The sequence below is a fragment of the Meriones unguiculatus genome, chromosome 3 (genome assembly GCF_030254825.1).
Source record: "Meriones unguiculatus strain TT.TT164.6M chromosome 3, Bangor_MerUng_6.1, whole genome shotgun sequence".
In the NCBI taxonomy this organism is placed as follows: Eukaryota; Metazoa; Chordata; class Mammalia; order Rodentia; family Muridae; genus Meriones; species Meriones unguiculatus.
This window is the reverse complement of record NC_083351.1, coordinates 160,403,842-160,417,071: the sequence shown is the minus strand read 5'-3', so window position 1 is coordinate 160,417,071 and position 13,230 is coordinate 160,403,842. Positions and strand designations below refer to the sequence as shown.

Sequence of the window (13,230 nt, the reverse complement as noted above, 5' to 3'; positions counted from 1 at the left end):
TCATTTACTAGTGAACAACTGTAATTCACATATATTCACCTTTGTGTGTTTTTGCTGCTGTAATTGAACAGGTTGAGGTAGATATTTTTATTTGTTTATTTTTTTTTCTGGGACCACAAAGGACTATGTAATGTTATTTTATAGTTTATGCAAGTACAGTCATCCTCTTGGTACATGGCTTCCATATCCATGAAGCCAGAAAAGCACAATATTTTTGTAAAACCAAAAATATTTAGAAAAAAATATCCTTGCTGAGTGCACACATTTTTCTTGTTACTCTTTACGAATGTGAAACAACAGCTATCTGTGTAGAATTTGTATTATCAGGGATTTTAGGCAATCTAGAGAGAGTTGAAGCATGTTGGAGATGTATATTTGTTACATGCAAATGCTAAACCATTTTAGAACACCATTGGCTTGAACTAGAAATCTTTGGGAATGTCCTTACACTAATCCACTATAGACGCTGAAGGACAACTGCATTTCATTTTCATTGCAGCACAACGAGAATAGGACACAAAGCTAAGCCCACTATTTCTAGTTTTCTTTTTAGTATGACACATTCTTTGAAAGTATTCTATCTTTGGCTTATTAATGGAAGAAAAGACTGGATTAAAAAAGGGACTAGAATTCCCTATATTTCTTCCGATATCGCTATTTTCAGCTCAAACAATTACCTAATACACAGAAACATAAACATGTCCTCCTCTACTGCTAGTGATCCCTCCATCCTCAGTGCTGAGTTTTAACACATTTGTATTGTACTTGTTTGGAGTCTTGCCATGCTCCAACATGTTGTGTGTTTGTCAGGATTCTAACTTCACAGAGCATCATGACTGATACATGCTAGTGGCATGGTGAGACATCATAGACACACAAGTTCCATATGCTTCCTCTGTTTATAACATGTTCCAATATCACACAGGCTTTCCTTATCAAAGCACAAAATACAAGATAAAATTATTAAGGCTTTCAAGGTAGAAATAGAATGGCATGAAAACAAGCACAGAGCAATCCCCAGTAATGGAACAGATGAAAGGAGAACTTTTAGAAAGAAATTGAGGCAGACAATAGATTATTTGAACAGACTGTTAAGTAGCTGAGTAGTAACTAATATTCAGTAATCAATCCTCCTTATGTCTTCCATTTTTCTCACAATAGCCAGATGGAGACAGTACAAAAGAATGTCTGTAACATAAACTTCCAAAGTATCAAAATTATTAAACACCAGAAGAAAATCTAATAGGTTAATACGATTCTTGCATTTAGAACACCTGTCCTAGCATAAGTGTTCTAAGAGAATAGTTTTGACAATTGTAAAAAATACTAAGTGTACTCTGTACCCCTTACTTTGATGACTGTTTGCTTACAGCTAGGTCCTGACTACTGAGTGTCACCACAATAAGGATCTGGCAGAGTTGAGAGGGAAACTGTGGACAGTCTACGTGTCTAAAACCCTAGCAGAAAGAAACCTTAGAGGGGAGTAGCATTGTTTTTAAATGTGATCATGGAGTTCAGCATGGTGCTACATGTGCGGGACTATGCTCTATGCTTAGTAAAATATTCTGAAATGATGCTTAGTAAAACCATCGTTGTATTAGGGAACCAATGTAATGGTTTAATTTGATATTTATCAAATTAAATTTTGATAGTCATCAAAGAGGGACCATGGACTCCCAGAGAATCTTATCTTTTATTTTCTAATTTATTTTATTATAGATATTTTTAAAGCTTTTCTTTCTTTTTAAAAAATTATTTTATACCCCAATGATACCCCTTCCCTCCTCTACTGCCAGTCCCCCTTCCCCTTTTCCCTTTCCTCCCAGAAAAGGAGAGTTCCTCCCTCTCAACCTTCCCCAGCACATCAAGTCACATCCGAAGTGAGCATATCTTTATCCCCTGAAGCCAGACAAGGCAGCCTTGCCAGGGGGAAGTGATCCAAAAGCAAGCACTGGAGTCCATGTTAAAAACAGCTCCCTGCCCTCTCTATTCACCAGGTGCCCCATATGAAGACCAACCTGCCCATTGGCTACATGTGTGCAGGGAGCCTTAGGTCCAGATCCTGCATGTTCCTTAGTTGATGTCTCAGTCTCTGAAAGCCCACATGAGACGAGGTTAGGTGTCTCTGTTGGTCTTCTTCTGAGGTTCTGGTCCCCTCCAGGTCCTTCCGTCTTTCCCCCATCACTTCCACAGGACACCTAGCGCTCTGCCCCATGCTTGACTGCAAGTCTCAGCATCCGTCCTGATCCACTGCTGGCTGGAGCCTCCCAGACTATGGTCAAGTTAGGCTCCTGTCTGAAAGCATAGCAGAGTATCATTATTAGTGCCAGGGGCTGGCTCTCTACGGTGGGATGGGTCTCAGGTTGGGCCAAGTGTTGTTTGAACTTTTTCTCAATCTTCGTTCCCTCATTATCTCTGCACTTCTTGTTGGTAGGATAGTTTTTGGATCACAGGTTTTGTCAGTGGTTTGTTGTTCCCCTTCTTCCACTAGTCCTGCCTGGCTAGGAGGTGGCCGTCACTTCAGTCTTCATGCCCCCCCCCAGCCCCCACCCCCTTTAGGAGTCTCAGCTAAAGTTACACCCATGTCCTTCCAGGAGCTTACCATCAGCTTGACAAAAAGATGCCCCCCCACACACCTCAGTTTCCCAGGGCTAGGAACAGAATCTTATTTTCTGGTATAAAATTCATATTATTAGGTCTCAACACAAAACTCTGGAAATGCAACATTAATGTACATTATAAACAGGCTACCCACGTCCTGATGAGACCTGACAGGCTAGGGTGAGATGGAATGGGAGGAGGATCTCCCCTATTAGTGGACTTGGAGAGGGGCTTGGGAGGAGATGAGGGAGGGAGGGTAGGATTGGAAGGGAGTCGGGGAGGGGGCTATAGCTGGGATACAAAGTGAATAAACTATGATTAGTATAAAAAATAAATTAAAAAAACAAACAGGCTATCATTGTGCTTCTCATTCACACCAGAGTTCTAGGTTAATTGTTCACACCTCCGTTTCTCTTTAAAACAGTTGAAAAAAAGAAAATCATGTCTGTGATAATCTAACTGTATTTCTTCCCTTATAATCCAGGGGTACTTTTTTAGAGATTTATCAGCTGTCTCGTGTTGAAAAGATCATACAGTGAAATTCTGTTACTGCTCACCCTATCCTATTCACCGTTTGTGTGTATTTCAGAAATCAACAAGACAGAAACAGACAACTATCTCAACCACTGTAAGTTGAAAGTACTCACTAAGATTGCATTACCTGGATGCAGGAAGGTAACACTGCAGAACATTTGTATGTGCTTTGTGTTAATTCTGCAGAGATATACTAGAGCGTGGATGATTTATACATAGCTCATGGCACTTCATTTTGTCTCTGATACCCTCTGAAGAATAGCATAACTGGGAGAAGTTCAGACTGGGTGTGCAGGTGCCTGTCACCATGGGAACAGAAGTGACTGAGTTGGACAACCATTAAAGAAGAAGCAAAAACACTCTCTTTGCATGTGTGATTTTTCAGCTAGAGACATAAACTTAATGTTGATCTACTCTAAACAGAGGCAGCTTGAGGTTGCTTGTTTATAATAGAAATTGCAGGTAATCGTGGAAATGTGGTATATTTGATGAAATTAAATAGGTTGAAAATGTAAAAGGTCTTCATTCTAGACGCAGCCCTTCACTCTCTTACTGCAGAGCAACCTTCACGATTTAAAGAGTATATTTAACAGTTAGAAATTGGTAACAGCACATTTATTATTTTCTTACATGGAAGGAGGGATGATGAGATGGCTCAGCAAGTAAAGGCACTTGCTGCTAAGCTTGAAAACCTGAATTAATAGAGAACAAACTACTGCAGGCTATCTTCTGGCCTACACACACACACACACACACACACACACACAAGTAGATACAAATACTAAGTAAATACATTTAATTAATTAAAATAAAAGCTCAGAATGTTGATTAATTTAAAAATGTTACTAAGCCTAGAACCAAAATATTATCCCATTATCTAACTGACACATATTCTTGCCATCCATAGTGCTTAGAAACCTAGGATGCACTGATTCTGTGTTAGCCAAAAGGGATGCAAAATGGGCAACATGCACCAGCTCAAAGGAGCTTACACTCTGATATAACCAGATGCTTGAGACAAACTCATGACCACGGAATTCTAAAAGAGTAGTTTTTACCCCAGGGCCTTGCTATTGCATAAAATATCATGCCTCACTTCAACCTTTTCATCATGATTGCATGAGGAAACGTTACTGGCATCTAGAAAGAACTCCGTCGTAAGCAATGCTAGGGAATAACAACAACAAAACCACTTGTCTACACATATGGGATGCTACTGTCATTAAGGAAGCATGAAAAATATTCATAATCAATTTAGTTTTTAAGCAAAGAAATTGATAGATTATCCTGAGGCAATGCCAGATATAAGTCTCACAAGATGAATAGGAATTGACTATATAAGGTATTATTTACAGATGAACAAAAACAGGAGAAAATGTTTGCTCTACTAGATCACAGAGTAAAAGAAAATCGTGATGCTTAAGCGACTGCTAGTGTCTCCTGTGTCTTTGGCAGGCTGTGGGACCCGACGGAACAGATCTACAGTACAGACTAGTCTCAGGATTGTCGGCGGGACACGAGTAGAAGAGGGAGAATGGCCCTGGCAAAGCAGCCTGCAGTGGGATGGGTCCCATCGCTGTGGAGCAACTTTGATCAACAGCACATGGCTCGTGAGTGCTGCTCACTGTTTCCGAACGTAAGTCCTGACCTTTGAAGGTGGGGCAGAAGGAAAGTGCATGTCCTTTTATGTTATATACACATGAAATAATTCATGAATTTCAAGGGAGGTAAGTTCGGTACACATAAAAAAAATAACATGTTTATCACAAAACATGATGGGAATCTTAGAAAACTTAGCAGGAGATTTTTTTGGTCTCTGAAAATGACAGTGATGTCAAAGACACTGTCGTGGTAAAGTTACTCATTGAAAGATGTATGATAGTTTGCTGAAGAACACAGGAACTTTAAGTCATGCTTGAATTTTGAGCTTGTTATCAAAGAGAAGAACTGATAGTCATTTAGTTTCTTTATCAGAACTGAGGGTTGGGCAGGTGGTAGGTTTGATCCCTATGAGGCTATTCCAAGGAGAAAGATAAGGAGGTATGAAGAAAGTTGGAAGTAACAAATTTTATAGCTGAAGAGTGGATTTATGTTATAAGGAATGGTGGATTTTCAACCTGGCATCAGAATATTGACCATATACACAGTAGATTCTTTTAAAAATTACCTGTGACCTCTGTGGACTTCAGAAAAAGAATTATCTTTCAAGAAGAGGAAGTGGGGCATGTAGAAAGTATTTCCTGCCATTCTATGCAGGACTTTGTTTTCATGTGTTGCTTGTAGCCACTGAGAGAAAAGGCTTCTGGATCTTCAGTGGACACCGTGGTGCATAGTGTGACACTGACCTAGAAAAACACCCTCATGGCTTTTCTGAGCCTGAACCCTGAGCCCATTTCTCAGACTCTAGAGTTTATTTCTGTTGATATGAACTAAAATTTAACAGTTTTTATACTTATACATTCAGATAAAACCATTCCTTACAGATTATTACATTGATGTCAAGGTAAACTATGATTTATGATGATGATGATGATGATGATGATGATGATTATTTGGTAGGCACAAGGACTCATCCAGATGGACTGCTTCCTTTGGGGCAACATTACAGCCTCCAAAACTGACAACAGGCTTCCGGAGGATAATTGTTCATGAAAAATACAAATACCCATCACATGACTATGACATTGCACTTGTAGAGCTTTCTAGACGCGTCCCCTGCACAAATGCAGTGCACAAGGTTTGTCTCCCTGACGCAAATCATGAATTCCAGCCGGGGCAGAGGATGTTTGTGACAGGATTTGGAGCGTTGCAAAATGATGGTGAGCATCTGAAGAGAAAATCAAGTCACAGTCACCAAACTGGGAGTTCCAAGGCATTGAGAACCGAAAGCTATGATAAAATATGTTGGTTGTTTGTTTGGACTCAGGCTAAGGCAGGCTTTATGCCACTTAGAAGATGCATGTATTTTTTCTTACCTTCATCTTCTACTTATTGCTGCTGTTACTGTAATGATATTGTTAGATATGTGAAGAAACAGATATATATGCCTGTTGACCACTGAATTTCTTTTTATTAATGAGTGTATGCCCCTGTAGTGTGTGTGTGTGTGTATATTTGTATGCTTGGTTCATGATGTGTATATATACTCATTCTTCCCCATCTTATTCTTTATTTAGTTGTTTATTTAGAAACAGGTTTTCTTTTCTTTTTTTCTTCTCTCATACATTACACCCAGGATGTGCCACTAGTCCACCCACAAAATCAATTTCCCTTCCTAGGGATATCTGTGCTTCCCCCTCGAGTCTTCCTTGTTACTTAGCCTCTCAGGATCTATGGATTGTATAATGATTATTCTTTACTTAACAGCTAATATCCATTTATAAGTGAGTACATACCATATTTGTCTTTCTAGGTTTGGCCTACCATATTTAGGGTGATGCTTTCTAGTGTCATCCATTTTCATAAATATCATTTTCATGCTGTTTAATTGTTTTTTTTTTCCTTCTTTTTTTGCTTTTTGTTTTTCAAGATAAGGTTTCTCTATGTAGCCTTTGCTGTCTTGGACTTGCTTTATAGACCAGGCTGGCCTCAAACGCACAGAGATGTACCTGCCTGTGCTTCCATTTCTGGTATTACAGCTGTGTACCACCTCATCAGGCTAATGTCATTGTTTTTAACATCTGACTAATACTCTGTTATGGAAATGTACCACATTTTCTTTTATTTTTTTCCTTCCTTCCTTCCTTCCTTCCTTCCTTCCTTCCTTCCTTCCTTCCTTCCTTCCTTCTTTCCTTTCTTCCTTCCCCCTTTCTCCCTGCCTCTCTTCCTCCCTTCTTCTTCGCTTCTTCATCTCCTTCTCCTCCTTTTCCTTCATTCTTGGCTTTTTAAAACAGGGTTTCTCTGTATAGCCTTGGATGTCCTAGAACTCACTCTCTAGACCAGGTTGGCCTCAAACTCGCAGAGCTCTGCCTGCCTCTGCCTCCTGAGTGCACATTTTGTTTGTCTATTCTTTGGTTGAGGGACATCTAGATTATGTTGAGTTTCTGGCTATTATAAATAAAGCTGCTAGGAAACATATTTGATCAAGTGATCTTGTGTAGGATGGAGCATCCTTTGGGTATGCCCAAGAGTGGTATAGCTGGATATATTGATTCCCAGCTTTATGAGGAATGGCCATGTTGATTTCCACAGTGGCTGTGAAAGATTTTACTCCCACCAGCCATGGAGGAGTGTACCTTTCGTTCCACATCCTCACCAGTAGGAGTTGTCTCTTATAGTTTTGATAGCATGTCTTACTGAACATAGAGCTAGCCATTTCAACTAGAATGGTGGTCAGCAAACCTCCAGAATCCACCTGTCTCTGCCTCTCCAGAACTGGGTTTCAGGCATGTGCTGCCACACTATGCTTTTGCTACTCAATTTCTTACTAGACAATTAGCCATGCAAGAAATTAAGGTTTAATAATATACCCAGTTGTGAAGATTAAGTAATCATACAGAAGTTTTCCTCAGACACAATCTTGTGGAGCTCAAACAATTTGAGATTCTTAGGCACTGAAAGTTGTATTTAACCTAGTTAGAAAGAATTTCTTCAAATATTACTGTTCTTAAAAGACACACACACACATACACTGTCATCTTATCTTATAAATCTTATAATGAGAACAGTTTTTTTTTTTTTTTTCAGGCAGGCTTCTAATGATAACTATCTTTCCTCAGGTTTCACCCAGAATCACCTTCGGCAAGTACAGGTGGACTACATAGATACCCAAATCTGCAATCAACCTCAAGCTTACAATGGTGCCATCACTCCTAGGATGTTGTGTGCTGGCTACCTAAAAGGAGAAAAAGATGCATGCCAGGTATGGGCTTACCAATTAGTATACTGTACAGTGATTTGTTCTCCTTTTGTTTCAAAAGAATTACAGATTCACAGGGAGCTGCATAGATTTCACAGGAGAGTCACATGAACTCTTTGAAGCAGCTTGTGGTACATGCTATTTTATTTTGTGTGAGTGTGGTATGTGGACATGCATATAACATGATGTACTTTCTGGAGTGGGTTCTCTTCTTCCACACACGTGCTCCAGGGACTGAATGCTGGGAACCAGGTTTGGTGGCTAACGCTTTTATCCACTGAGCCTTTTTGCCAGCCTACCAGTGTACTTATCCAATTTCCTTCAGCAGCCACACTCACATAGTTATGATAAAAGTATAGGAAAATATAATTAAAATCTGGGGAACAGAAAATGCATCTAGGTATATGGTATTTTACCACACATAGATAGATTTATGGAATTGCCATTGCAGGCAAGATGGAGCGTACGCCACCTGAAAAGCTACATTTGGGTAATAAACTCTTGGCTTCCTCTTCCATTTCTAATATTAGGCAATTTCTATTTTTCTCCATCTCAATAATCTGTTGTTTTCAGAATGTTAAGTAAAATCACACGATCATTTCTTTTGGAATTCCATTTGGTTTATCTGCTACTACTCTTGACTATTTCTTTGTAGAAAAAAAATCCAGTAATTTCTCTAATTTGTTTATGTAAATATGTGTATAGGAAACACACACTGGTATTAAAGTTTTAATCATTAAAGTGGAGTGTAGAATAGAAAGCGTACTTTTCTTTAAATATCATTACAATTCTTTTTAATCAAATATTAGTAAATATAAATATGTTTTATATTTATTCTTTGTGGATAGCTACATTAGTAAATGTTTTCCTTCATTGTTAAGCATAACTTAGGTATTCAAGTGGAGAAGAAAAATATCTGTCTACTCAAAGATTTTCATGTCTATTTTCTTTTAAGGTTTCTTTTCTGTTTTAGGAACTTCCTGTAACCATACTTTTACTGTAGGTCTGTTGGGCACAAGGTTATCTTTTGTTTTGTTTTGTTTTTTTTTTTTTTTTGTCTGACAGACCCTTTACTACTCCATCATCTCTGAAACATAATTATGCCAGATATAGAGTTTGAGACAGACAGTTCTCTTTGGGTCCTTACATCATGAGCAGACTCTACAGCCACCAGAATTGCCTGTCCATAACTCTCTCTATGACTTCTCTCTCTTGTCATCAAGAATTTTCTTTAGTTTTTCCTTACAGAGTTTTGATTCTCTGTCTTAGCATGCATTTTCTTGGCTTTATTCAGCTCAGGGTTTGCACAGTTCTTTTGAATCTATAGGCTTATGCCCTCTGAATTTTTCCACCATGACTTCTTTGAATTCTTTTCTGAGTTCCTCCTTTCCCTTCCACTTCTTCTGGGACTTAATGACAAACATTTTACCTTTCTGGCTATGGTTCCAGAGGCTCACGGGTTGCTCATTGTTGTTTCTGCTTTGTTTATTTCTGTTACTGGCTTGGGTGACTTCTTAGATTCTGAATCAAGTCACTCATAATGGCCTGGACCCTCCGCCAGGATCACTAACTCAGAAAATGCCCTATCGGCCTGCCTACAACCTGATCTACAGAAGCATTTTCTCAATTGTGGTTCCCTCCTCTCCAAATCTGGTTTTGTGTCAAGTTGACATAAAACTACCCAGCATAGTCTACTTACTTGATTTTGGCAGGTTGTTAGGTATTTCTATCTTCCCTGGCTACTCCATTTCTGACTCTTTTACTATAAAATTTTTTTATTTAAATTTATTTATTTTATTACATGTGTATGAGTTATTTGCCTGCTTTTATGTGCACCACATGTGTCCTGGTGCTTATGGAGATCAGAAGAAGGTATTGGATCTCTTGGAACTGGAGTTATAAGAGGCTGTGAACTACACTTAGAGATCCATTTCTCAGTTTTCTGCATGAGGACCTACATGAGCAAGTGCTGAGTGACCTCTCAGCTTGGAAAAAGAAAAGCGTTTTTTTCTTAACACCTTTAAATTTAAATTGTTAATTGCACCTGTTCACAGGTTAACAGTCTGGTGACTTCTTCAGCGTCAGATAACCAGATCAGGTGAAGCAATTTACTGCTGCATTACTCCCCGAGCTCAGAATTGCTTTCTTCACCTTACATTTCAGAATATCCTTATATTTGTTTTATTCATTATTTCACAATGAATCATTATGAAATGACGCATTGGGTACATCCTTCCTAAATGTTTGTTTGGAAAATTTAAACGACTAAGTCTAGCATGTTTTCTAAATTCCATATTTTTTTTGAAATTCCACTTATCCTCCATGCTTCAATCTAGAGCTGTCCAAACACTTCACATATCATTTTCAAGATCTTATTTTGAAGATTTTCATATTTTTTTTTACGATTTCATGGGAACACTACCTGTTTCTACCTTCGTCACCCTGCTGCTTTTAACCGCTGACGATACTAGACAGGCCTTCCCCGCCTTTGTCGCTGGGCTAGACATTTCAGCCGTGGTCAATTCACTGCATTAAAGTCTCCCATAAGGCTGACTTTTCTGCAGGCCCATGGCCAAGCCTCAAGACTAGACTCACTTCATTGTGTTTATCTTCATTTATGTTTATATGTTTATATTTGTTTCTTCTCTTACCTTCATTGCTCCTGGGGTGATGCATGAAACAAACAAGGGTTACTCTGTGAGTCAAACTTCTAAGGTGATATCAAATAAAGAAAGAATTATTTGAAGGTGCACTTACTGATTTCATATTCGCAAATGTTTCCATTCACTAAAATATTTTAGCCTAAATTCAATGCTCAAGGCATTTTTGTGATCATTCAGAAACATGAACAGAGCAGGGAGACACTTGAGTGCTGAATGTGCACACTTCAATATGAGATGCAATTGTCTCTCAATTTTCTCTATTGTAAGGCTCTGAACAGTTTATAAAATGACTAATAACCTATGACAACTGGGTCTGATCTTTCTTATCTCAGTGTTATTTAGCAAATTCCTCTTTTCTAAAGTGTGATTTTTTTTTCTGGTTCCATGATTCCTTTGGTTTCACCTCTGCATTCTCTATATCTGAGTATTCAAGATTCAGGTATCCTATGGAAACTCTCTGTGCTATCTATCTTCCCATTCAAACAAATCATCTCTTTTTAAAAAATTAATATTATTTATATATTTATTTACTACAATTTATTCACTTTGCATCACTGCTGCAGCCCCCTCCCTTGTCTCCTCCCAGTTCCATCCTTCCTCCCTCCTCTCCTCTTATGCCCTCTTCCTAGTCCCCTGATAGGGGAGGACCTCTTCTCCTTCAATCGGACCCTAGCCTATCAGGTCACATCAAGACTGGCTGCATCATTTTCCTTTATGGCCTGGCAACGCTGCAACCCCCAGGGGGAGGTGATCAAAGAGCAAGCAACTGAGTTAATGTCAGAGACAGTCTCTGTGCTCCTTACTAGGGAACCCACTTGGAGACTGAGCAGCCATTGGGTTTCCACAAACCATTTTTTAAAATATTAACTGAAATTGCTTTAATGACTTCCCCAAATCCACACCTTCCAAATTAAACTCATGTCCAAATTTAATCTCAAATTTCCACCCACTTCTAAGCCATTTCCATTTCCATGTTTTAGGTTTTTAGTGTGAGATGAAACCATAATTGCCATCTCAAACTCAGCAGGGTTGTAAAATGCTATTTTAAATATTTATTATTACTATTTTTTGGTATGTATGTATGTGTGTCTGTATGTGCACATGAGTGAAGGAACTTGTGGCGGTTGGAAGTGTTGAATCTTTGTGGAGCTGGGGGCATAGACATTTGTGAGCAAGTGGGCTGAGTACTGAGGAGCCAAACTCGGGTCCTCGGAAGAGCACTGCATACTCCTAGTTGTTCAGTCATTTCTCCAACCTCCAACGTTAAAGTCTCAGCGGATTTCTAAAGCTCGAGACTGTTCCTTTTCAGTAAAATATGATTCACCACTTTCTCGTGGGTTAGGTCATATTAATAAGGAGGCAACCTGAAGAAGGTGCGATCTTGTCAGCTGCGTTAGCTGAGACCTCAGTCCTGCTCGGTCTTTATCGAAATGAAGCCTTAGGCCTGTGTACTGAAACCTGAGACCAAAACAATTCTCCCATCAGCAGAACGTCTGTTTGTGGGTAGCTGAACGCCCTGAAGACTTGAAAATCATCATATTTGTTATAGTTTATCTTGGGTAAATGACAAGCTCTTCCTTGGTGAGCTGAATTGTAAATTAGCAATCTCTCCCTTTTTCCTCAGGGCGACTCTGGAGGACCTCTGGTTGCTTCAGATGTTAGGGATATCTGGTACCTTGCTGGAGTGGTGAGCTGGGGAGATGAATGTGGCCAACCCAACAAGCCTGGTGTTTACACTAGAGTGACCGCGCTCCGGGACTGGATTGCTTTCCACACTGGTATCTAAAACGGAAAGACGCAGTGGGCTGAAATGGATGTTGTCGTCTGTAGGCTGTTGTTAGGGACACATAAATGTAAAAGAGGCCTTGCAAATCAGAAGGACCTGAACCATCACACAGAATAATCTGAAGCGTTTGTTTCTTTCCCAGCTTCGCTCTTCACACGAGCCCAGACGGACTCTGCCAACATACAAGCATTTATTTTCTACAAGTTTTCTGTTGCCAAAATTTTGACTTGCTCATCCAAAGTACTCATGGGTAATAGAACTTGAAGCAACCCTTTCCTTCATTTCGTTAGCTTCTCTCATCTTAGTACGTGTCTATTCTTCAAGTTCCAGATAAGGAATAAAATAAAATGTTAAAAAAAACCTACTTATTTTTAATGTTCAGAAAAACACTAGCGATTTTAAAAATTGAATGTGAGAAATGATCACATAAAATACCAGCAACCAGAGGGAGCAACAGGCTGCTCAGAATTTCACTTTGGAGAAATTGAGGAAACAGAGAAACCAGTATACAGCTTAATTTTCTTCCTAAATAGCTAACAAGAGCAGCATGAGAACTACTGTTTCCTGTGACTACAACAATTATACGAACTCTGTAACATACTTGTTATGAACAAATCAAAGAAAACAATATTTACTTGCAATTGAGGAGGTCAATGATCAAATAAACAAATCACTTACTTGATTGACAATGTGACATGAAAGTTAATGAAGGAATAAAGGATGAGAAGAATATTACTAATCAACTTACTGGAAATTCTCTTAAGGTTTGAGGGTAAATTAGAAGTTCA

At 39.0% G+C, this 13,230-nt stretch overlaps 1 protein-coding gene across 1 annotated transcript in view; it reads left to right on the top strand.

Annotated features, from left to right (window-relative positions):
• The window catches only part of LOC110566133 (transmembrane serine protease 11E), a 35,090-nt gene extending 22,089 nt beyond the window's left edge, over nucleotides 1-13,001 (top strand). Inside the window, exons 6-10 of the mRNA XM_021663942.2 lie at nucleotides 3,191-3,229; nucleotides 4,591-4,771; nucleotides 5,695-5,954; nucleotides 7,854-7,996; nucleotides 12,281-13,001. Coding sequence (XP_021519617.1) covers nucleotides 3,191-3,229; nucleotides 4,591-4,771; nucleotides 5,695-5,954; nucleotides 7,854-7,996; nucleotides 12,281-12,442 — 785 coding nt within the window. The 3' untranslated portion in view covers nucleotides 12,443-13,001. The remainder of the gene's footprint in view (nucleotides 1-3,190; nucleotides 3,230-4,590; nucleotides 4,772-5,694; nucleotides 5,955-7,853; nucleotides 7,997-12,280) is intronic.
• Nucleotides 13,002-13,230: the final 229 nt, after the last annotated feature.